Below are 23230 nucleotides of genomic sequence, written 5' to 3' on the forward strand. Positions count from 1 at the left end.
GCAGTCAATGCCGCTCTCAGGGTGCCTTGGTTCTGCAAGGAAATGGTGCACTCGGTCATAGCTTTGTTAGCACTGGAGTTTTTGAGTTTCTCTGGATCCCCCAGAGGCCTATTTGCATATGTTTGTTTATTATTCATTTGATACCCCACCAATGCTGAAGGTCATGGCGGCTTACAATTTATAGTAACATAGTAGATGACAGCAGATAAAGACCCGAATGGTCCATCCAGTCTGCCCAACCTGATTCAATTTAAATTTTTTAATTTTTTCTTCTTAGCTTTACCAAGTATTATGCTTGGGTTCCAACTGCCGAAATCTCTGTTAAGACTTACTCCAGCCCATCTATACCCTCCCAGCCATTGAAGCCCTCCCCAGCCCATCCTCCACCAAACGGCCATATACAGACACAGACCGTGCAAGTCTGCCCAGTACTGGCCTTAGTTCAATATTTAATCTTATTTTCTGATTCTAAATCCTTTGTGTTCATCCCACGCTTCTTTGAACTCAGTCACAGTTTTACTCTCCATCACCTCTCTCGGGAGCGCATTCCAGGCATCCACCACCCTCTCCGTAAAGTAGAATTTCCTAACATTGCCTTTGAATCTACCACCCCTCAACCTCAAATTATGTCCTCTGATTTTACCATTTTCCTTTCTTTGAAAAAGATTTTGTTCTACGTTAATACCCTTCAAGTATTTGAACGTCTGAATCATATCTCCCCTGTCTCTCCTTTCCTCTAGGGTATACATATTCAAGGCTTCCAGTCTCTCCTCATACGTCTTCTGGCGCAAGCCTCCTATCATTTTCGTCGCCCTCCTCTGGACCGCTTCAAGTCGTCTTACGTCCTTTGCCAGATACGGTCTCCAAAATTGAACACAATACTCCAAGTGGGGCCTTACCAATGACCTGTACAGGGGCATCAACACCTTCTTCCTTCTACTGACTACGCCCCATTTTTCCCAGCACACAGAAGATATCTCTGGTTTTCACGTGTTAGGGTGGCACTTCAGTTCACAGCACTTCCCTTTGTTCTGTACCGTGGGTATTGCCTAAGTACTGCGGATTCACTGTGTAGGAGTGATCCTTCGGCGAGAAATCGCAGACTTTACTTAAATATTGTCTGCTTTTGGAGGGTACTCTGATAACTGGAACTGCAGTAAGCCCTCTAGACAGCATGCAAATCGGATTGGGTCTCTAGGATCGGGAGCCATCTCACCCCAGGTTCGTCTGCTAAGGGGTAGAGCACAGGCTACTCGGTTCCGTGGAGGTACATCAGGATCGGAACTGGACCGCGTATCTTCCCTAATTTCTCTGAGGGGTCCTGGTGGTCGTTATCTGAGGTAACAGGGAAGGTGAGGTGGTCAGAAGACCTGAAATCCCTGACTTGCCATTGATCTGTATTGCAGCAAATGTCTCTGTGGTGTCTATGTGCCCACGAGTTTGGTGATTTTGGGGGGTGCTAAAATTGGGAGTTTGAGTGGTTTCCCTGCATGTCCTGGTCATCCCTCCCCCCCCCCCCCACACACACACACACCTGTAAAATTGCTGTTCTTCTGGGTTCCCTGTGATTTTTCCTGGGCCGTTTTAGGGCAAAATCGGCACCTGCAGCAGCCATCTTGGCTTTTCATTAAAGTTTTTAAAAGTGTATTTTTTTACCTTAAAAGCTTCATTTTTGCTCCAAACTTCACATATGGCCTCCTCAGGACAGGATGGCATGGATTCATTACTTAGATGCGGCAGATGGCTGCTGGATTCACAGCCGTATATTACATGCGCTGCGGGCCACGAGGGGGGTGAGGCATGTGTGGATCCCGCACTCCCCTCCTCCAGAGAGGCCCTAACTCCCTCCGATTCCACCAGAGACGCGATTGCTGCATCTGGGGCGCCTAAATTGGGCGCAGATGATGCATCTATGAAACGCAAGTGCAGTTCTGTTGATAAGTCTCATAAGTCTGCTAATCTTTTGAGATCTGAGACTGGCTGCCAGTGACTGTTTTTCCACGGAATTTATAGATATAAGGTATCTGGCTTTTATGGGAAAAAAAAAGGGGCTATGCCTGTTTCTGCCACTGCATCAGATTTGTTCCTTTGCTGGGGTGCTAGAAAGCCGACGGGTGGTCTCTGCCATTGCTTCTGTTTCTACTTCAGTTTCTGTCACATGTTTCTTTGGCGGAGTTCGCGGACGTGGCTTACTTTGCAGATCTTGGGGATGCCCAGAACAGTGGGTTCCAAGACGTTGGGGATGACCAGGCGGAGCGCAGGCTCTTCAAGTCTAGCTGCCTGCCTGACCTTATTTCGGAGTCACTGCAGACACTGAAACTTGATTCAGACCAAGCGGTTCAGGCAGAATGTTCAGTCATGAATTCTAAGCCCCTACTATCCACTTCATTTCCAGACAATGCAGATTTGGTGGAAATGCTCTTAGAGGTCTAGGAGTCCCCAGAGGATCCCCTGAAGTGCGCTAGGACCATAGCAAAGTTGTATTCCATGGCATCGGAGTTCACCAAGTGCCTAGTCCCACTGAAGGTGTATTAGGCTGTGGCTCAGATCACTAAGCGTACCTCTTTGCGCTCGGATGGAGGGGTTGTCCTGACGGATGTTCAGGACAGAAGAGTGGCTTTTGTTCTCGAGCGTCTTTTTGATTCTGCTGCAGTGGGAGTGCGAGCTGCGCCAGCCACTTCCTCTATGTCCCGAGCATGCCCCACCAAGCTCTGCCAGGATCCCGATGAGGTTGCCTGGGGTGAATTATTTGGCAGACGCACTCTGACATCTTGAAAGTTTTTGCTAAGCTGGGAGCTTATTCAGTTTCCGCTTGGTGAATGCTATGGATTTGTCAGTGGTCGGGTGATTCTTCATCTAAGGCTACGCTGAGCAGGTTACCTTTTAAAGGTTCGCTCTTGTTTGGCCAGGGTTTGGATGTCCTTATGGCCTATGTTCAGGACTGTAAGGCTAAGGTGCTCCCTGGCTCTAACCCTCATCCGACCAGGGGTGCGGGACGAACGAATTTGCCCTTCACAGTTCGCCGGGCTCCAGGTGACAGGATAGCGTTTTGGAGCTCCCTCCAGATCTCGCTTTGGAAGTACAGCGCACCAATAATCTTCCAACTCCAATCCTTCTGCTCCTCCCAAGAGAGAATTATGATGCCATGTCTGTGGTGAGCCGCAGCTTTCAGCCTATCTTCCGCAATGGCAGGAGATAACTTCAGACCCGTGGGTCCTCGAGGTGCTCAGGGAAGGGTCTTTGACTGCAGTTTTTCCAACCTCCGCCGGGCTTCTTCCTATCTTCTCCTGTGGGAAATCCGGCAGAACCAGCAAGATGTGAGCCACAGTGCACAGGTTGCTGGATCTGGCGGCCATAGAGCCTGTTCAAAGGGAGAATTGGGCTTCGGAAGATACTCGATCTTCTTCGTGCCAAAGAAAGACTCCAAAGATTGCGGACCTATTCTGGACCTGAAGGCAGTGAACTCCTTCCTGCGGGTTCCGCATTTCCGGATAGAAATGGTGCATTCCATTGTGGCAGCAGTGGCACCTGGTGAGTTTTTCGTTTCCTTGGATCTTGCAGAACCGTACCTCCACATCCTGATTTTTCCGAATCACAGGAGGTTCCTGAGATTCACATACTCGGGAGACACTTCCAGTTAGCGGCGCTGCCCTTCGGGCTGGCGCCGGCGCCTAGATCCTTCACCAAAGTCATTTCGGTGGTGGCTGCCCATCTGCGCTCGCTGAGTGTGCTAGTACTTCCGTACCTCGATGACTGGATGATCAGAGCTCACTCGCTGGAGGAAGGCCACAGAGTTCTCCAGGTGGAGAATTTGCTGGAGAGTCTCAGCTAGGTGATCAATCTCAAGAAGAGCCGTCTTAAGCTGACACAGGCCTTAGAGTACCTGTGAATCCGGTTCCACAAGGGCCGGAACTGGTATTCCTGCTGGAATCTGGAAGCTCAAGCTTCGGAGTACCATTCAGGACATGTTAGCGGTTCCAGCCCCAATGGCCTAGCAGTATCTGCAGATCTTGGGTCTCATGGTGGCAATCATAGATGTGATTCCATGTGCAAGAGCTCACTTCCATCCTCTCCAGTTGTCCCTTCTGACTTGGTGGAATCCATGCACTGGGGGTGAAGTTGCCTTGGTCGGTAGCAGTGCGCAGCAATATGCTGTGGTGGTTGATCCCGGTTACTCTGAAATCTTGGACTGGGTGACCCTGACAACGGCCGCAAGTCTCCGGTTGAGGAGTAGTTTGCAGATCTGTGCCGGTCCAGGACCAGTGGATTGCGCTGGAGAGCTGATAGTCGATCATTTGATTGGAGCTGTCAGCGATCCGTCTGGCTCTGCTGAGATTTCGAAGGTGTCTCAATCGAAAGGCCATCCATGTGTTCGCAGACAATGCGATGTCTGTTGCCTATGTCAACCGTCAGGGAGGCACAAGGAGTCCCCTGCTGAGCTTGTAGGCTCGGATGCTCTTTGCCGGGGCGGAGAGGCATCTGATGGCCTTGTCCGCGGCTCATGTGGCCACCGGAGTAGTCAACGTTCAGGCAGACTTCCTAAGTCGTCAGATTCTGGACCTGGGAGAATGGTCCCTGTACAGGCTAGCGTTCGAGGCCATAGTGCGCCAGTGGGGTCGTCCCACCTTCAATCTGATGTGGAACTGGAAGCTGCCGACGGGAGGTCGGCAGCAAAGGGCTCAGCACTCTCTGGTTCAACCTTGGCCCAAAGGGGGTCTTTCCACCGTGACCTATGATGGGGCGTGTTCTGCACCGGGTGGCCTCTCACGAGGGTCCAGTAATCCTAGTGGGCCCGGACTGACCCAGAAGACCTTGGTACGCAGACCTAGTGCGGTTGAGCTGAGAGAGGGGTCTGCGTCTTCCTTGCCATCGGAAGTTGCTCCGTTTATTGTTTCAATCTTCCATTATAAGTGTGCGTGACTACTGTAATATCATTTACTTGGAAACTTTTAAGAAAACCCTTCAACGACTTAGAGTTATTCAAAACTCGGCTGTTAGATTGATCTTTGATTTGAAAAAAATGGGAACATATAAGTCCCTATTATCGGAAATTACACTGGTTGCCCCTAGAAGCAAGAGTTCTGTTCAAATTCTCTTGTCTTTGTTTTAAATCAATATTTGGGTTGGCCCCTACGTATCTGGTCTCTCATTTTAAACTGAACTGTTCTAACAGGCCTACTCATAGAATTCATATTTTCACTTATCCTACAATAAAGGCCTGTCGATATAAAAGATTCTTGGATAGAACTCTTGCTTTTCAGGCAGGTAAATTAAATGAATGGTTGGGTAATATCATTATGCATTCCTCATCCTACTTCAGTTTTAGAAAATTAGTAAAAACAAAATTATTAATCGACTTGTAAGTTAAGGTTTTAATGTTTTTACTTTCACATTGTATATACGTACTGATGATTTTATATTGTGTTTTATTCCCTGATTGTCCAGCACAAAATTATTAATTGACTTGTAAGTTAAGATTTTAATGTTTTTACTTTCACATTGTATGTACGTACTGATGATTTTATATTGTGTTTTATTCTCTGATTGTCCAGCACTTCTTGTTGTAAACCGCCTCAAATTATTAATGCTTTGCCGGTATATAAGAATAAATTAAATTTAAATTAAATTACAGCCTGGCGCTTGAACACATGGCCTTGTCAGCTAGGGTCTACTCATCTGCAGTCATCACTACACTCCTTCAGAGCATGAGGAAATCAACTGTATCAGCCTACGCAAAAGCCTGGAGGTGCTTTCATCCTTGGTATGCGGAGGTTCAAGTGGACTCTTTGGCCCAGTCAGTGGCATATGTTCTGGACTTCCTGTGGGCTGGCCTTAGGAAGGGTCTGGCGGTTTCTTCTCTCCGTGTCCATTTTGCGGGACTGTCATGTTTTGGTCCCTCCTCTCTTGGGATTTCTCTGGCGGCTTACCTGGATGTTGTCTGCTTATTGTGGGGGGCGGGGAGGCTGAGGCTTCCCTTGCAACTGCCTTGTCCCATGTGGAACCTGAATCTGGGTCTTCGCTCGCTGGCTCGTCCACCCTATGAACCTCTGGAGGGGATTTCTCTGAAAGTTCTTACCATCAGGACCGTCTTCCTCGTTGTGGTCACTTCTGTGCAGAGAATGTCGGAACTTCAGGCTCTATCGTGCAGAGATCCTTTTCGTTACATCTCAGAGTCTGCGGTGGTTTTAAGGACAATGCCTTCCTTTCTCCCGACAGTGGTTTCCTCATTCCATGTCAACCAGGAAGTTTGGCTGCCTGCTTTTGTTCCATTGGGCTCCAGATCTAAGGACCGTATTTTGTTTTTTCTAGCTGTGCGGCATCTCCTTTTGAGGTACCTGGAGGCCACGAATATCTTCCGTCTGTCGGACCATCTCTTTGGGAAGAAGCCTCCCCTTGGGGTGAAGGCTCACTCTTCCAGAGGTATGGCTTCCTCATGGACAGAAGCTCCTGGGGTCTCACCTGAGGGGCTTTGTAGGGCGGCCACTTGGGCCTCTCTTCATACCTTTACCAAGTTTTACCACCTTGATATGGCGGCTCAGCGTGATACAGCTTTTGGGGCTTCCGTTCTGGTGGCGGGCTCATCGGGCACCCCCTGAGAGTTGGAACTGCTTTGATACGTCCCTAGTGTTCAGCCTCCAGAAGGATTGTACAAGAACGAAAGATTAGGTTTCTTACCTCTACTAATCTTCTTTCTTGTAAATCTCCTCTGGAGGCTGAACACCTGCACATTTGCAGGTCGCCTATTCAGTAACTAGTAAGCTGTTTTTTGTCTTTGACCACTAAGAATCACGGGAGTATCTGTTGATGTACGATTAAAGGGTTAGAAGAGTCCCTGGGTGGTGCCCTTTCTGATACTCGGGCTGTGTCTCCTTTTTCTTTCTTTGTGGTGCTTTTCGACTGCTCTGGTTTGAACTGAGGATCACAGAGCAGTGTCGGAGGAGTGGAGCTGAAAAATGTAGATGCCTTCTACACAAACTCGCAAGTAAGGATACATAACCCACTGGTCAAGTCTCATATGCCTTTCTAATAGAAAATTATCAAGGTAAGTACCTAATTTTCCCTTAGCCCAGCACCACTGGCCTGGGAGAGTTTAGATTTTAGGTTTTGAAAGTTAACCCTTTAATTGACAGATGGTGAAAATGGCTGCTTTATATAAGTTGATGTTGAACTACAGTGCCAAGTAACAGGCATTTGTAGATGCAGATCTCCCACAAGAGCAACAATGCCAAACAAAGGGTTAAGTAGGTTTAAGCTTAGCTAGAACATGGATGGACGGAGGGATGAGCAAGTGCTGTGATTTATGTGGAATAAATCAGAATGTGGGTTATTTTGGTACTTATAACACTTGTACCTTCCTTTTTTTATCAGGTTCTGAAGCTGAAGTTAAGGGAGGCAGAGCAGGCTAGGCAGCGGCAGGAGGAGGGTCGGGAAAGGCTGCACAATCTCTATGCTATCCAGGAGGAGGTACTTCAGCTTAACCAACAGATTGACCCCAACTACAAACAAAAAGAACTATTGCGTATGGACATCTCGGGGTACAGCAGTCGTGGCAATCAGATCTGTGGGCTGGTGTCAGGGCTTATCCGGACTTGCAGTGAGGTATTTAGCTTGTGCTATGGTTTGACAATGTTTGCTTCAGTGGATTCTTTCAAGCCTTATTTGTAGCTATTAGTTGTCTCACCATACTACTCAAATCTTCTTTTCATGGCTGGCCCTCATCTCATCCCCTGTAGTGCCGAGTAGTATCTGAAAGCAAATAACAGATTCAGGCTCTTTCCTTTCTTTTGATGGGTTCTATAGAAACTCTTGCTTTTGCCTTATTCATTATGACACAAATTTGAAACCTATCTGGTGTTGTGTACAGAGAATCACTTTAGAAAAGACAAGCAAAACTTATAACTGGAGTGAGCTTTGATGACAGCTTCATAGGTTGGGAAGTATAACCAATGCCAGGCAGACTTCTACAGTCTGAGTCCCTTAACCCTTTCAGGACCATAAGGATCGTAGGCCAATTTTTGTGGTTTTGACGACATTTTTATGGTAAAAAGGGCTTGCAGATGCCAAAAAATTGATTTTTTTTGTGAAATATCATTATTTTTATTTAAAAAAATCACACTTCTGGCTTATGGACAGTGTGGCAAGTGAATCTTCTCGTCAATCTGGCAACGACGCTAATGAATGAATGTCGGAACCAGTTTGTTTACATAAAGGCAGTATCATATGGAATCCGTACATATCAAATTTAGAACTGTAGACTATCCCAATCAAAATTTATAGGATTTTAAAGTTATGGGACAAATATGTCCCTTGGTCCTGAAAGGGTTAAATAACAAAAACAGATCAGGATCAAGGCTGGAGTGGGCTTCAGCAGCTCCAGTAATTAGAAAGTAGTACAGTCTGTGCTCCAGGATTCGAAGGGAGAGAGAGAGATTAAGCATACCAGTGTTAAATCATGACGAAGTGGAACCTGTATAGAGTGCCAGATTCAACTCTGACCACTTTGTTATGCAGATAGGATGGACCATGCAGGTCTTTATGTGTTGACATTTACTATGGTGCTTGAACCTTTTATTTTGGCAGCAAGGATTCCCAACTCAGGAGGATATGAGCAATGGTGATCGAGCACTACAGGACATGCGGGATTTGATTCGCAATTTGCAGCAGGATCTTGCTGCTGCTGTGGAAGAGAAAAGGAGGAAGGATAAGGAAGAAGCAATGATGAGGGAAAAGGAGGAAGCACTAAATCAAGTACAAGAAATGAAAACTCAAACACCTGCTCCTGTACCTACACAAGAACCAAGGCACAAAAAGAAGACGGGTGAGACTCTGCAGCCAAATCCCTTGTTTCATCCCCCATCCTTGCTTCAGCAGTCATGCATGTTCACTCATCTCTTTTTTTTTTTTTTTTTTTTTTTTTTCCCCCCCCCCCCCCTTTCAGACTTGCAAGTGAAAGCAGATGCCACTGTGATGATATGGTACCAGCAGCTCAAGGATAGTTGTGCACAGTGTGTTGCATCCTTCAGTGTGCTCACAAGCAGCAAAGACCCTCAGGTATTGATACTAGTAGCTGGTAGCTTTTTTTCCCCCTCTTTAGTGAATAACAAGCAGGATTTTGTTCTTTTGGCCTTTAATAATAATAATAACTTTATTTTTGTATACCGCAGTACCTCCTCAGGTGTTTGAAGTGTAATGTAAAAGTAAGATTTTGAATTCAGAATTTGTTTTTCTTGGAGTTCACCTTGAATGGCCCAGATTAGTTTAAGTTTTATTATTTTTGCCAGATAAAACTGGCAGCCTAGTCTGTTTGGCAAATCATGTTGAGTGCGTATATTTCTACTCCTAGCTATTTTTAGTTCCGATAGCTTACAAGACGAACTCAGCTGCTAGTTTTATTCTGTTTTTACTGTATGAAATAAAAACCAACTACCAGAGGATCTCCAAGTGCCCTCTTATAGCCTGTCAAAACAGTGAGTGCCTATTTCTATTTGGGTTTCTTGTTACTGCGATCTTGCCCAGGTTCAACCTCGATCGAGGCATCATTTGAGGCATTCGAACCATCTCGCTTCCAAGCTCAGTCAGGAGACTTTTCTATAGCAGAAACCCTCTCATCCTCCAGATACTGAGTCTTCTATGCCTTGTTTATCAAAGGCTACCGAGATCTTTACTAAATGTAAACATAAGTTTCGCAAGGCTATTACACCGGCTGCTTCTCCTCACAGTCCATCGAAGTCGAAGACTCCTCCATCAAGACCGCCTCCGAGGGAGCCTTCTCCTCCTGCCTCGACCCACTCTGTTCCTCGAACCCCGGAACTTCACCATCGAGGTTTTTGAAGCGCAAGCACTCTCTAACTCCTCCTGTTGTGGGTAGTGGAGCTTCTTCAATCACTGTGCGCCTGGATTCTGAGCCTTCTTCTCAGTATTCCAGAGAGGCTTCTCCTTCCTATTCGGTGGTTCCTAAGTCTCGCACTCCTTCTCCTCGACCTCGAAGTCTGCCTCTTTTGCCAGGTTTGTCTTTGACATGGGGAAAGCTCTTCAGCTGGATCTCCACTCTGATTCCAAGTACACTCCTGAATACTTGGCCGACATGGAGTTGCCTCATCCACCCAAGGAGACCTTGAGGCTTCCTATGGACTCCAGTATTAAAGCAAACTTTCTTCAGTAATATGGAAACTCCTTATTCCATTACAGCCATTCCATCCAAGCTGGAATCCAGGTATCGCACAGTACCTTGCAAAGGCTTTGAGAAATCTCAATTGTCCCATCAGTCCTTGGTTGTGGAATCTTCTTTAAAGAAAGCTCAACCATCTAAGCTCTATGCTGCAGACAAGTTTGGCCATAGGTTATATAAGAATTCCATGATGGCTAATAGAATTCTCAATTACAACTACACTTTCACTGCTTATTTTAACTATTTCATCAAATTGATGCCTAAGTTCTACCTGGCTCTTGAGGAACAAAGTCTTCCGGAATTTAAACAGATCAGAACTCTGTCTCAATTTCGACTCTTCATGCTGCAAGCCACATACGATGCCTTTGAGCTTTCTTCTAGAGTTTCTGCCTTTGCAGTAGCCATGCGCCGAATCACCTGGCTCCGCATTGTTGATATGGTTCCCAATTTGCAGGACCGTCTAGCAAACTTGCCTTGCCAGGGGAATGAACTCTTTGATGATTCTATTGAAGCTGCTACAAAGCGTCTCTCTGAATATGAGCGCTCTTTTGCTTCCTTGATTCGGCCAAAACCTAAGACTCCTCCTGCTCGCCCATACAAGCAACCACCACGTCGTTATCCTCAAAAAACGACACCAGCTTTCTTCAGGCCTCCACCTAGAAGCCCTCCATAGCAACAACGACAGCAGAAAGCTCAGACTCTGCTGCGGCTAAACCTGCTCAGCCTTTTTGACATTCCCAGTCTGAGCATGCCAACCTCCCTTCATCAGACTTCTCTTCTGCCCATAGGAGGTCGTCTTCACCATTTTTATCACCAGTGGGAGATGATCACCTCAGATCTCTGGGTTCTCACCATCCTTCGGGAGGGATACTCACTTCACTTTCTTCAGGTGCCTCCAGATCGCCCTCCAAGAGAGTGTCCTTTCAATTCATCGCAATTTCCCCTTCTTCAGGAAACTCAGGCTCTTCTTCGCCTTCAAGCTGTTGAGGAGGTTTCTCTGAACCAACGGGACATGGGCTTTTATTCCCATTATTTTCTAGTTCCAAAGAAGACGGGGGATTTGCGACCCATTCCGGACCTCAGAACCCTCAACAAATTTCTAGTCAAAGAGAAGTTTTGAATGCTTTCTTTACCAGCTTTATATTCCCTGATGACTCAGGGAGATTGACTGTGCTCTCTGGATCTCAAAGAGGTTTACACTCATATCCCGATTCATCCAGCCTCTCGCAAATTTCTACGATTCCGGGTGGAGAATCTTCATCTTCAATACAGATCCTTTCGGACTTGCCTCATCCCCCAGAGTCTTCACGAAGTGTCTGGTGGTGGTGGCTGCAGCCCTACGTACCCAGGGTCTTCAAGTTTTTCTGTACCTGGACGACTGGCTCATCAAATCCCCCTCTCAACAAGGGGTTATTGCAGCGACCCAACAGACTATTATGTTCCTCCAATGTCTGGGGTTCGAAGTCAACTTTTCCAAAATCCCAGTTGACCCCATCTCAGTCTCTTCAGTTCATTGGGGCCACTCTGGACACTATCCAACTCATTTGTTGAAGCAGTCTCTCCTCTGGTGGATGCTTTCTTCCAATCTTTTCAAAGGTTTTCTGTTCCACACTCTCCCTCATCAGAAGGTTCTCACAACAGACTCATCAACCTATGCGTGGGGAGCCCATCTAGGCAGTCTCCGTACCCAAGGTCATTGGTCTCCTGCGGACTGTCTTTGTCACATCAATCTGTTGGAACTCAGAGCGATTTTCAATGTTCTCAAAGATTTTCAACACCTTCACGACAACGTAGTCTTTGTCCGGACGGGCAACCAAGTCGCCATGTACTATGTCAACAAACAGGGAGGTACGGGATCTCACTCCCTTTGTCAAGAAGCTCTGAAGCTGTGGGATTGGGCAATCCATCACAACATCTTTCTCAGAGCTGTCTACATTCAAGGTCAACACAACTGTCTGGCGGACAAATTGAGTCGTCTTCTGCAACCACACGAATGGACACTCAATTCCTCGCCTCTACTTCAGGTGTTTGCTCATTGGGGGACTCCTCAAATAGACCTCTTTGCCTCTTCCCCTCAACAACAAGCTGCCTCAATTCTGCTCCCGAATATACTCTCCCGAGTGTCTCGAGGCAGATGCTTTCCTATTGGATTGGACAGGTCAGTTTCTCTATGCCTTCCCTCCATTCCCTCTGATTCTCAAGACTCTTGTCAAACTCAAGACAACATGCCACCATAATTCTGATAGCTCCTTGGTGGCCCAGACAACCGTGGTACTCCCTTCTATTTCAACTCAGCACCAGGGAGCCTCTACTTCTACCAGTTTTTCCCTCTCTGCTTACTCAGAGTCAAGGGTCCTTGTTACATCCCAACCTGCAGTCTCTACACTTAACAGCTTGGTACCTTTCAACCTAACAGACTCTCTTCAGTTTTCTCAGTCTGTACAGGATATTTTGGTAGCTTCCAGAAAGCCGTCCACTAGGCAGTGTTACGGCCAGAAATGGACTAGATTTTCTGCTTGGTGTTCCACTCGCCATATGGAGCCAATGTCTACCTCCTTGGCTTCTGTTTTGGATTATTTACTTATCACAATCTGGGCTCCAGTCTACATCTGTAGGAGTCCATCTCAGTGCGATTGCTGCTTTTCATCAGCCTCTTGATGGGAAACATTCTGTCTGCACACCCTGTGGTTTCCTACTTTATGAAAGGACTTTTTAATTTTCATCTACCGCTCAAACCACCTCCAGTGGTCTGGGATCTCAATGTTGTCCTGGCTCAATTGATGAAGCTCATCTCAAGTACCGTACTTGGAAAGTAGTTTTCCTGATTGCCCTCACGTCTGCTCGAAGAGTCAGTGAGTTACAAGCTTTGGTTGTGGATCCACCTTTCACAGTTTTCCACCATAACAAGGTGGTACTCCGTACTCATCCAAAATTCTTGCCTAAAGTTGTTTCAGAATTTCACATCAATCAATCTATTGTTCTTCCAGTATTTTTTCCAAAGCCTCATTCTCACCCTGGAGAAGTGGCGCTCCATACTTTGGACTGTAAGCGTGCCTTAGCTTTCTACTTGCAACGCACTCAACCTCACAGAACAGCCCCACAACTTTTCATCTCCTTCGATCCAAATAAGTTGGGGCATCCTGTCTCGAAGTGAACCATATCCAACTGGATGGCTGCTTGCATCTCTTTCTGCTATGCTCAGGCTGGTCTCCCTCTGCAGGGTCGAGTAACGGGCCACAGAGTTCGAGCTATGGCGGCGTCTGTAGCTTTCCTCAGATCAACTTCTATTGAGGAAATCTGCAAGGCTGCCACTTGGTCCTCGGTTCAAACATTCACCTCTCATTACTGTATGGATACTTTCTCCAGAAGGGATGGCCATTTTGACTGGTCTGTTTTACAAAATCTTTTCTCATAACTTGCCAACTCTCCCTCCATCCCACTATGCTTAGCTTGGAGGTCACCCACTGTTGAGAATATGCTGCCTGCTTGTCCTGGCATAAAGCACAGTTGCTTACCGTAACAGTTGTTATCCAGGGACAGTAGGCAGATATTCTCACAACCCACCCTCCTCCTCTGGTTGGCTTCTTAGCTAGCTATCTGAACTGAGGTACCTCACAGGAGATGCGTGCCCTCACTCGGGTGGGAAGGCATTCACGCATGCGCAGTGCAGCACTCATAAGCTCTTACAAAGATCTTCAGGCAAGTCTGCTTGCGAGGCTGTCCGCTGCGGGGCTCCGTCGGTGACGTCACCCACTGTTGAGAATATCTGCCTGCTGTCCTTTGATAACAACTGTTACGGTAAGTAATTGTGCTATATGGTCCTTGCTTCATACCTTGAGAGTAGGAGTTTGGTTTTCCACTCAGTTTATGAATGCTTTACTGCATCTCACAAACTATGGACTGGTGAGGATGATAAGGAAGAAAAAGATAAACCTACCTGCTAATTTTCTTGAGTTCTACCAGTCCAGGTCTCTAGCCTATCATGAAGATTCTTTGGAATTGATTTTGTTTACTGTTTATAAAAGGAAAAGTTATGATAGAGAAACGCTCATTAGTTGCTTTGAAGTTCTAAATTTCCCTGGTGCCCTTATAGGGAAAACTACTTCTGTTGGCTGGCAGGCACATATTACAAGTTCTGGACTGGTCTGGTGGGACTCAAAAAAAAAATTAGCAAGTAAGTTGTGGTTGTAGTTTGTTTATGTATAATTTTTCCGTTCTGTCTAGGAGTAGGATCATTTTTCTTTACAGACTAATATTTTGGCTATTTTTATGTGTACAGATAAAAAGGCTGAAGATGGAGCTTCAGAAGGCAGCCACGATCCCTGTTAGTCAGATTTCTACCATTGCAGGTCAGTGAGACCTAGAAAACTCAGTTTCTTATTGCTATTCAGGAAATGGATACCTTCTCTCACTGATCCTTCTTATTTTAACTAACTACAGGCTCTCAGCTGAAGGAGATATTTGACAAGATCAATAACCTGCTCTCAGGGAAGCAGATACTATGTGCTGGTCGAATGGTCTCTGTAACACAACATCCACACAGCTTGGACTTTGTGTATTATAAACTGGCTGAAAAATTTGTGGTGAGTGATACTTTTCATGATAGAGGGGAGTTGCTTACTTGTAACAGGGGTCCTTCTTGGACAGGGTGATAACCTAGCCACAGGTAGATGGCGATATCACGTGTTGGTGCCAGCTCAAACTTACTCCTCTAAAGCTCGGAAAAGGTGTGAGACTTTCTGAGCACATGTCAGTTTGTACACTCCCAGAAGTAGCAGTCACTTTTTTAAGTTTTATTTTACCAAAAACAGAAAAATACAAAGTACAGAAGGAAAAACAATCAGGCAATAAAATTACATCATAGCCAACCAACATATTAGTAACAGTTTCTTCTCCCCCTATAAAGCTCCCCCAGCAGTCTCCCAGAAGAGGTGGTGGAGACAGAGACTGTGTCTGAATTCAAAAGGGCCTGGGATAGGCACGTGGGATCTCTCATAGAGAGAAAGAGATAATGGTTACTGAAGATGGGCAGACTAGATGGACCATTTGGACTTTACCTGTCATCATGTTTCTGTGTTTCTATATTCCTCCTGCAAAACATCCCACGATATTATCCCCTGATCATTCCAAAGCTGGCCTAAGGTATAGTACATAAGGAGGCTTTCGCCCAGTGCAAGAAAAACAGGCCAGGAACTATCGGTCTGCAGTCCTGGTGTATATAGAATAGCTGTGAGACCAAAATATTGGCATTCAGGAACCATGTTTGACAAATCTGCAGAGGATAGCGTAGGAGAGTTGTTAAGGCCTAGATGTTAAGGCCTGAAGCTGTTGGTAAGGTAACCTCGGGATGGCCCAGAGGGGCACCAAGGGTAATAACCGTTGTTTTATTTGCACCCAGAGATTAGGCATCCTATTTATCCGAGCCAGCATAATTTGCAGCTTCAATGCTTGATGGTAAAGCTCAAAATTAGGCACTCCCATATCACCCAGACTTTTGATTGCCACAGTATTTGACACTTCACTCGTGGTGTTTTTTTCTGCAGATCTTGTTTGACGAACTTGCTGCACTTCTTTGAGGGAGTAAACAGGCAGATAGACAAGGGTGACCCGTTCGACATTGTATATCTGGATTTTCAGAAGGCGTTCGACAAGGTTCCACATGAACGACTACTGCAGAAAATTGCGAGCCATGGAATCGAGGGTGAAATACTCACGTGGATTAAAAACTGGCTGGAGCATAGGAAATAGAGAGTGGGGGTAAATGGACAATATTCGGACTGGAAGAGCATCACCAGTAGGGTGCTGGACCCATGCTCTTCAACATCTTTATAAACGATCTGGACATTGGTACAAGTGAGGTGATTAAATTTGCGGACAATATGAAGTTATTCAAAGTAGTGAAGACACAGGGGGATTGCGAAGATCTGCAACGTGACGTAATCAAACTCGGAAAAGGGCATCGACATGGCAAATGAGGTTCAACGTGGATAAGTGTAAAGTGATGCGTATCGGTAACAAAAATCTCATGCACAAATACAGGATGTCCAGGACGGTACTAGGAGAGACCTCCCAGGAAAGAGGCTTGGGAGTTCTGATCGACAAGTCGATGACGCCGTTAGTGCAATGTGTGGCGGCAAAAAGGGCAAACAGAATGCTAGAAATGATAAAGAAGGGGATCATGAACTGATCGGAGAAGGTTATCATGCCGCTGTACTGGGCCATGGTGCGCCCTCACCTGGAGTACTACGTCCAGCACTTGTTGCCATACATGAAGAAGGACACGGTACTACTTGAAAGGGTCAAGAGAAGAGCGACTAAAATGATTAAGGTGCTGGAGGAGTTGCCATACAGTGAGAAATTGGAGAAACTGGGCCTCTTCTCCCTTGAAAAGAGGAGACTGATCGAAACATTCAAAATACTGAAGGAAATAGACTTAGCAGATAAAGACAGATTGTTCACCCTCTCCAAGGTAGGGAGAACGAGAGGACACTCTCTAAAGTTGAAAGGGGATAGATTCCGTACAAACGTAAGGAAGTTCTTCACCCAGAGAGTGGTAGAAAACTGGAACGCTCTTCCGGAGTCTGTTATAGGGGAAAACACCCTCCAGGGATTCAAGACAAAGTTGGCCAAGTTCCTGCTAAACTGGGAACGTACGCAGGTGAGGCTGGACTCGTTTAGAGCACTGGTCTTTGACCTGGGGGCCGCCTCGTGAGCGGATTGCGGGCACGATGGACCACTGGTCTGACCCAGCAGCGGCAATTCTTATGTTCTTATATAATGAAACACTTTCTTATTTAAATCGCAAAAAAAGAAGTATGGTTTATCCTTTTTATTTTTTAATCTATCAAATTTCATACATTATATCAAGCAAAAAATCTTGTACAGAAAATTATTTAGTCTTATACATATCAAAGAAATACAAAGAATTTAAAGAAATATAATAGACTATATTAGTGGCTTCGGTGGCATTTTTGCCAGTCAAAATGTGGATTTTGAAAATGTTCTTTAAAACAGATATAAAAAATTTTGGGGCTTATGAAGACCGGCTGCAGAAGTCTCCATCAATGACCTCAAACGACAACTCAATTTGCTTGTATAAGTAATATATTTATTAGTAAACAATAATAGTCAGCTTACAGAACAAGTCTTCAGGAAATGGAGTCAACAGAGAATATACAGAAAGCCAGCTTTCGTATACTTGGTGTCTGTCCTGAATAATCCCCCCCGTAAGCTGGCCTTTTATACATTCTTAACAACCTTAGACCATGTTAGTACATGTTACGTTCTTGATTTCTATTGGATATTTATAATTATTTTGTTACCATTTCATTAATTGGTCAACACATATACTTTCTGAGTCATATTGAAGCGTGAGAGAGAAAGAGCTGGATAACAAGATGCAAGCCCGAGAGCCGCATGCACACCATGTGGTTAGCGGGCCGTTGATCGTCGCCCCAGTGCTGTCCAGATTGATCCCTTTTCTTTTCCTGTCTGGACGTCAGGGAGCCCAGTGAGTTCGGCCCTCACCAGCACCAAAGCAAGAGGCTTAAAACCTCCACCGGCATGAATTACATCGGGGCAGCTAGGGGCTAAAGGCGGAGCCTCTGCTTTAGGCTGCCATCTTCATCGGCGACATCACTTCCTCCCCCTTGGCTAATATTTTAGTGAAGATTTTATAATCTGTCCCCAAAAGCGATATAGGTCTTTATGATGAACAACTCATGCAATCTTTCTCTCAGACAATACCACAGCGGTGGCCAATATCAGTTGTCAGGGGGGCACTAAGATTCATCTGGTGGCGCTGGAGACCTCTCTGCTCATGGCATTGGCGGAGGCTCATCTTCGGAACATCTCTGCTTCTCTCATTGCTAGCGTGAACAAAATCCAGGCAGATTCCCTGTCATGCATGGGATCCTGTGTCTCAGGCTCGAAGCCTTCAAGTTGATTGTTCAGTCCTGGGGTCAGCTGATCATGGATCTCATGGCCACGAATGTCGATGCCAAAGCGCTGAGGTTCTTCAGTCAGTGCAGGGATTGCCAGGCCAAGGGCCGAGATGCCTTGGTGCAGGCTTGGCTGACGGATGGTCTGCTTCATGTTTTTTCTTCCGTGGCCTCTGGTGAGCAGAGTTCTTTGGATTGCTCAGCACGCAGGCTTTGTGATTCTTGTAGCTCCGGACTGGCCCAGACGTCCGGGCTTTGACAAGCTTTAACACCAATCGCTGTTCGTTGAGTTTACCCTAAAGAAGTCATCTAGTACCAGGGTCTATACTTCTGCTCCACTAGGAACGGAGGGTCATATGATGAACAAATTTGGATGTCGTCTCTACCAGAATTCCATGTTGGTCAGTAGAGTGCTGAATTATAACTTCTACATGTCCTTTTATTTGAAACACTTGGTTAAAAAGTTGGCAGAATTCAAGCAATATATCCATCCGGAACAACTTGAGAACTTTCAGCAAACCACTCATAGTCTTGTCCAGACTAGAAAGGATATGGCTAGAATGGCATTTGATGCCTTTGAGATTACATCTAGAGCATCTGCCATGTCAGTGGCCCAGTTGCTTTTGGAGCTTTTTAACTATGGATATCTCGCTTACTTTTGTGTTCGATCACTAGCCCTGTCTACTTGCTGAGTTTATTATCCCCTGGCCCTCTGGAGCCTAGTTTAATTAATACTCCTTGTCTAGGCTAATATATTCCTGTAGTTTTAAGAAATAGAAAGCCTTTCCGAAAAAAAAAAATAAAGAATTCCCTTGCAGAACTTTTAACGCTTTGAAACAAATCTCTCTTCTTAACAAGGCCTTGGATGTATTTACAGAATCTCTTACTCCTGTTCTGGTACTTTATTGCAATGCAAGAACTGTTTGCAATAAACAGATTATTAGGGACCTATTAGATGACTCAGATCCTGGTCTAATGTGTATTACTAAGTCTTGGATTTCCCAGGAAGATACATTTTCTGAGTGAACTTTGTCCAAATAGCTTTAGTAGCCACATGTCCTTCAGAAGTAATAAAAGAGGAGGTGGGCTAGCATTGATTTATAAATCTTTTTTCAATGTGCAATTAGTTGGTAAGGCCAGCCTCCCAGAATTGGAATATCTTTGGTATCTGTCAAGGACAAATTGTCTCATCATCCTTTAGGTATCCTTCTTTTATATCACCCCCCCCCCCAGGCCCATTGAATAAATCATGTTCTATTACTGAAATTATTGCTAATTCTTCAGTAAAATTTCAAAGGCTACTTGAATATGTGACATTAACTTGCATCTTGAGGATATGAATGATAAGGATACTCTTAATTTCATTTTCTTGCTTCATTCTTTGGATTTACCCTTGCCTCAAATGACACCCACTCACGAGAAAGGTCACTCTCTCACCTTCATGGATCTTACCTCCCGGAGCTCTGCTATCAACAATGTATGCTGGCAGAGAGTCCCTTGGTCAGACCATTACCTTGGTGAATTTACATTACCCATTTTCATGTCTCATATACCAGAAAAAGTTCAGCACAAAAGAACTGTAACTTTTAGAAAGAAAATTAGTACAGACTTATTTTGGACTCGGAGAGAAGGCCCTGTAGATGGTAGCTGGGTTAACTGGAGAACAATTTCCAAGAGTACATATTTAACACTTGCTCCTCTTATTTCCAAATCCATTCCTCATGTTAGAAATTCTCCTTGGTTTACACCATCTTATAGAGAACTCGAGCAAACATGTAGGAAACTCGAGCATAAATGGAAGAAATCTAATTTAGACTTGGATAAACTTAATTGGAGGCTTACTATAAGAAAATATAATTTTGAGCTGAGAAAGGCAAGAAAAAACTGTGGTGGTAAAATCACCAATTCTAACCACCAAAGTGGTACTCTATTTATTCTCTGGCATACGTTAACAAGTCATGACCATAAATCTCTTCAGGTTTCACCACCTTCTGCAGATTCTCTTGCTTCTTATTTTGAAGATAAAATCGTTACCATTAGGAATTCTTTCTCTACAGTGGACTTTGGTCTTTTCTCAAACTTCAAGGGTAGTTAATGCTGACACTAGCAGATCGTTTCTGGCACTCATTTGACTTGGTTTCTGAGTCCCAAGTTTCAAAACTATGTGCAAAATTGATGAGATGTACATGCACCCTTGATCCTTTTCCCTCTTATCTTTTTGCTAATATTCCACCTCAAGCAATCAATTGGCTGCCTACATTACTAAATTATGCTTTAGAAACAGGGCATTTCTCACATGACATGGGTATAATTAGCCTTACCCCTCTCTTGAAAAAAACAGACCTTGGCCCGACTGTCATTTCCCACTATAGACCGATTGCAAATATACCTCTTCTAACTAAACTTATGGAATCAACTATTGCCTGCCAACTTTCAAGTTACCTGGAGAAGTTTTCCATCCTTTTACCTTTCCAGCACGGGTTCCGCCCGAATTTCAGCACAGAAACCCTTTTGGGCTCTCCTTTCTAATATCCAGCAGTTACAATCTTGTAAGAAACATGCTATCTACTTCAGTTCGATTTGTCTGCAGCTTTTGACGTAGTCAGTCATAATATTCTGCATTACCTGCTCTCAGACATTGGCCTTGATCAGACTGTCTTGGACTGGTTTGATAAATTTCTATCCTATTCTATTTCTTACTCAGTTAATATGGGAGGCTCTAATCCAAAATCTTGGAGAGCCCTTTGTGGTATTCCCCAGGGCTCCCTGTTGTCTCCAATCTTATTTAACATCTACATGAGTACTTTGAAATACTTTGATTTGAATATTCGGGAAACTCTTAACATACACTGATGACATCTTCATATTACTTGAGGTTGACCCAGATCTTGTTAATCTAACACCTAATATTATCCATTGCATTGTTAAGCTTCGGTCCTGGGTGATGATGGTCCAGATGAAATTGAATGCTGCTTATGGATCGGTCCAAAGTTAGATTTTCTTCCCTCAGCTGTGATCTTAGACTCAGGAGAATCTCTGAAAATTGAGTTTTCATCGCTAATATTGGGTATTGTTATTGATTCTTCTCTTACATTTAAGAATCAGCTAAATTCTCTTGTTAAAAAGTGTTTCTTTAGCCTCCATATCCTGAGAAGAGTGCTCTTTCATCAGCAACACTTAGCAGCACTTCTCTGTATTGGTTCAGTCAATTATCTTGTCAAGGTTGGATTATTGCAACTCAATGTACCTGGGTCTCTCAAAGGTCAGTCTGCAGAGACTTCAATTGATACAGAGCACTGTTGCCAAACTCATTTTTGGTATGAGTAAATTTGATCACGTAACCCCATTGCTCAACGAATTACATTGGCTTCCAGTGTATCTTAGAGTTCAATTTAAGTGCGTTTGTATTGCATTTAAAATTCTCTTTGGCATTTTTATTACTTTGGTTCCTTTAGATTGGAATTTACACAGATCTCAGCTCGCTATGAGTTCAAATAAATTAAAACTTAAATTTCCTTCCCTTAGGGGTAAAAATAGAACTTTCAAGAGATTCAGCCACTCTTTCATTTTTAAACTTACTGAACTCTGGAATACGTTACCGCTTTCACTTAGAAGTCTAGGCTCCTTTGTTTTATTTCGGAAAGCTCTGAAAACTTTCTTGTTTACTAAACACTTTGGAAACTAAGCCACTCTAGATTACATTCTTCTTTTATATATATGTACTATACTTACATTATTGTAAACCGAGTCAAGCACCTTTTGGTTGAAGACCCAGTCTTTAAAATTAAGTTTTAGTTTAGTTTAGCGTGGCTACATGTTTCAGACATGGATATGAATCTCCAGGATTGGCTGGACAATATTCCATGCCTAGGAGAAGAGCTTTTTGGGGATAGGGTGGAAGCAGCTACCCAGAAACTCACCCAACATGAGCAAAGTTGGAGTTTGCTGAATAGGCCTAAGTCTAAACCTCAGCACATGGAAATGAGATCAGCAGACAGCAGCGAAGATTTCCTAATTTGCATGTGCCCATTGCTGATGGACACATGCAGAGAAAAAATGCTGCTGTCAATGTCACCGTAATAAAAACAAAACCAAAACACAGCGGGAGAGATGCCCACACTCTCTCGCTGCACTGCCAAGACCCAACCGACCTCCCCACCAGCGGGAGAGATGCCCACATTCTCCCGCTGCACTAAAAACCTCGCTGTGACTGACCTGACCCCACACACACACACACTGCAGCGGGAAAGATGCCCGCTCTCTCCCGCTGGCAAGTAAACTACCACCACTACCCCATACACATACACACACACCCCTTACCTCAAAGTTGAAAAGCGGGAGGGACACAGACCCACTCCTGCAAGCTGCCTGTGCTGTCTAAATGGGAATTTCCCTCCCTGGTGCATCTTGGGATGCATTGTGAAGGGGCCTAAGGCTCTGATTGGCCCAGACGCTTAAAACCCCCACGATGCAACCAGGGAGGGGCCTGAGGCTCTGATTGGCCCAGGTTGTATAAGGCCCCTCCCATAGCAACATTTCCTTTTTTTGAGAAAGTTCTGTTTCAGTGGTGTCTTTATTTTTATACTGATATTCCTACTATTGCTGTTGAGGCAGCCTGAGTATGGTGACATAGAAAGGCCAACGTATATGGGGGAGATGAAATAAGTGATTGGATAATGAGGCCATTGACAGAAATTTGTTAGATGCTGTATGTGTATTTGCTGAAATTTTAATTTCTAACGAATTGTGGGATTCGTTATTTGCAGAAACAAGGAGAGGAAGAAGTAGCCTCTCACCATGAAGCTGCATTTCCAATTGCTGTGGTAGCTTCTGGAATTTGGGAGCTGCACCCAAGGGTAGGAGAACTCATCTTGGCTCACCTACACAAGAAATGCCCCTACTCGGTACCCTTCTATCCTGCATATAAAGAAGGAACACCAACGCACGAGTATCAAAGGTAGTACAAGTGGTAGAGTTGCAGCCCTCATTGGATAATCTAGAAACTCTAACCTAAGCTCTTTAAACTATTAGGACATATATAGCAGGTATCTCATGCATATCTTTTAGTTAATATTTTTAGAGAAAATATGTAAAATGTTATATTTTACCATGTATTGATTTG

At 44.7% G+C, this 23230-nt stretch overlaps 1 protein-coding gene across 2 annotated transcripts in view; it reads left to right on the top strand.

Moving 5' to 3' along the window:
• The window catches only part of GLE1 (GLE1 RNA export mediator), a 94103-nt gene that overhangs the window by 35266 nt on the left and 35607 nt on the right, over positions 1 to 23230 (top strand). For both annotated transcript variants that reach the window (XR_004540938.1, XM_033961767.1), the window contains exons 6-11: positions 7369 to 7599; positions 8581 to 8818; positions 8939 to 9051; positions 14448 to 14517; positions 14609 to 14751; positions 22875 to 23065. Coding sequence is in view for 1 of the 2 variants with exons in the window: in XM_033961767.1 (XP_033817658.1) it covers positions 7369 to 7599; positions 8581 to 8818; positions 8939 to 9051; positions 14448 to 14517; positions 14609 to 14751; positions 22875 to 23065 (986 nt within the window). In the remaining variant the exon portion in view is untranslated. The remainder of the gene's footprint in view (positions 1 to 7368; positions 7600 to 8580; positions 8819 to 8938; positions 9052 to 14447; positions 14518 to 14608; positions 14752 to 22874; positions 23066 to 23230) is intronic.

Source organism: Geotrypetes seraphini, chromosome 10 (assembly GCF_902459505.1).
Source record: "Geotrypetes seraphini chromosome 10, aGeoSer1.1, whole genome shotgun sequence".
NCBI lineage: Eukaryota > Metazoa > Chordata > Amphibia > Gymnophiona > Dermophiidae > Geotrypetes > Geotrypetes seraphini.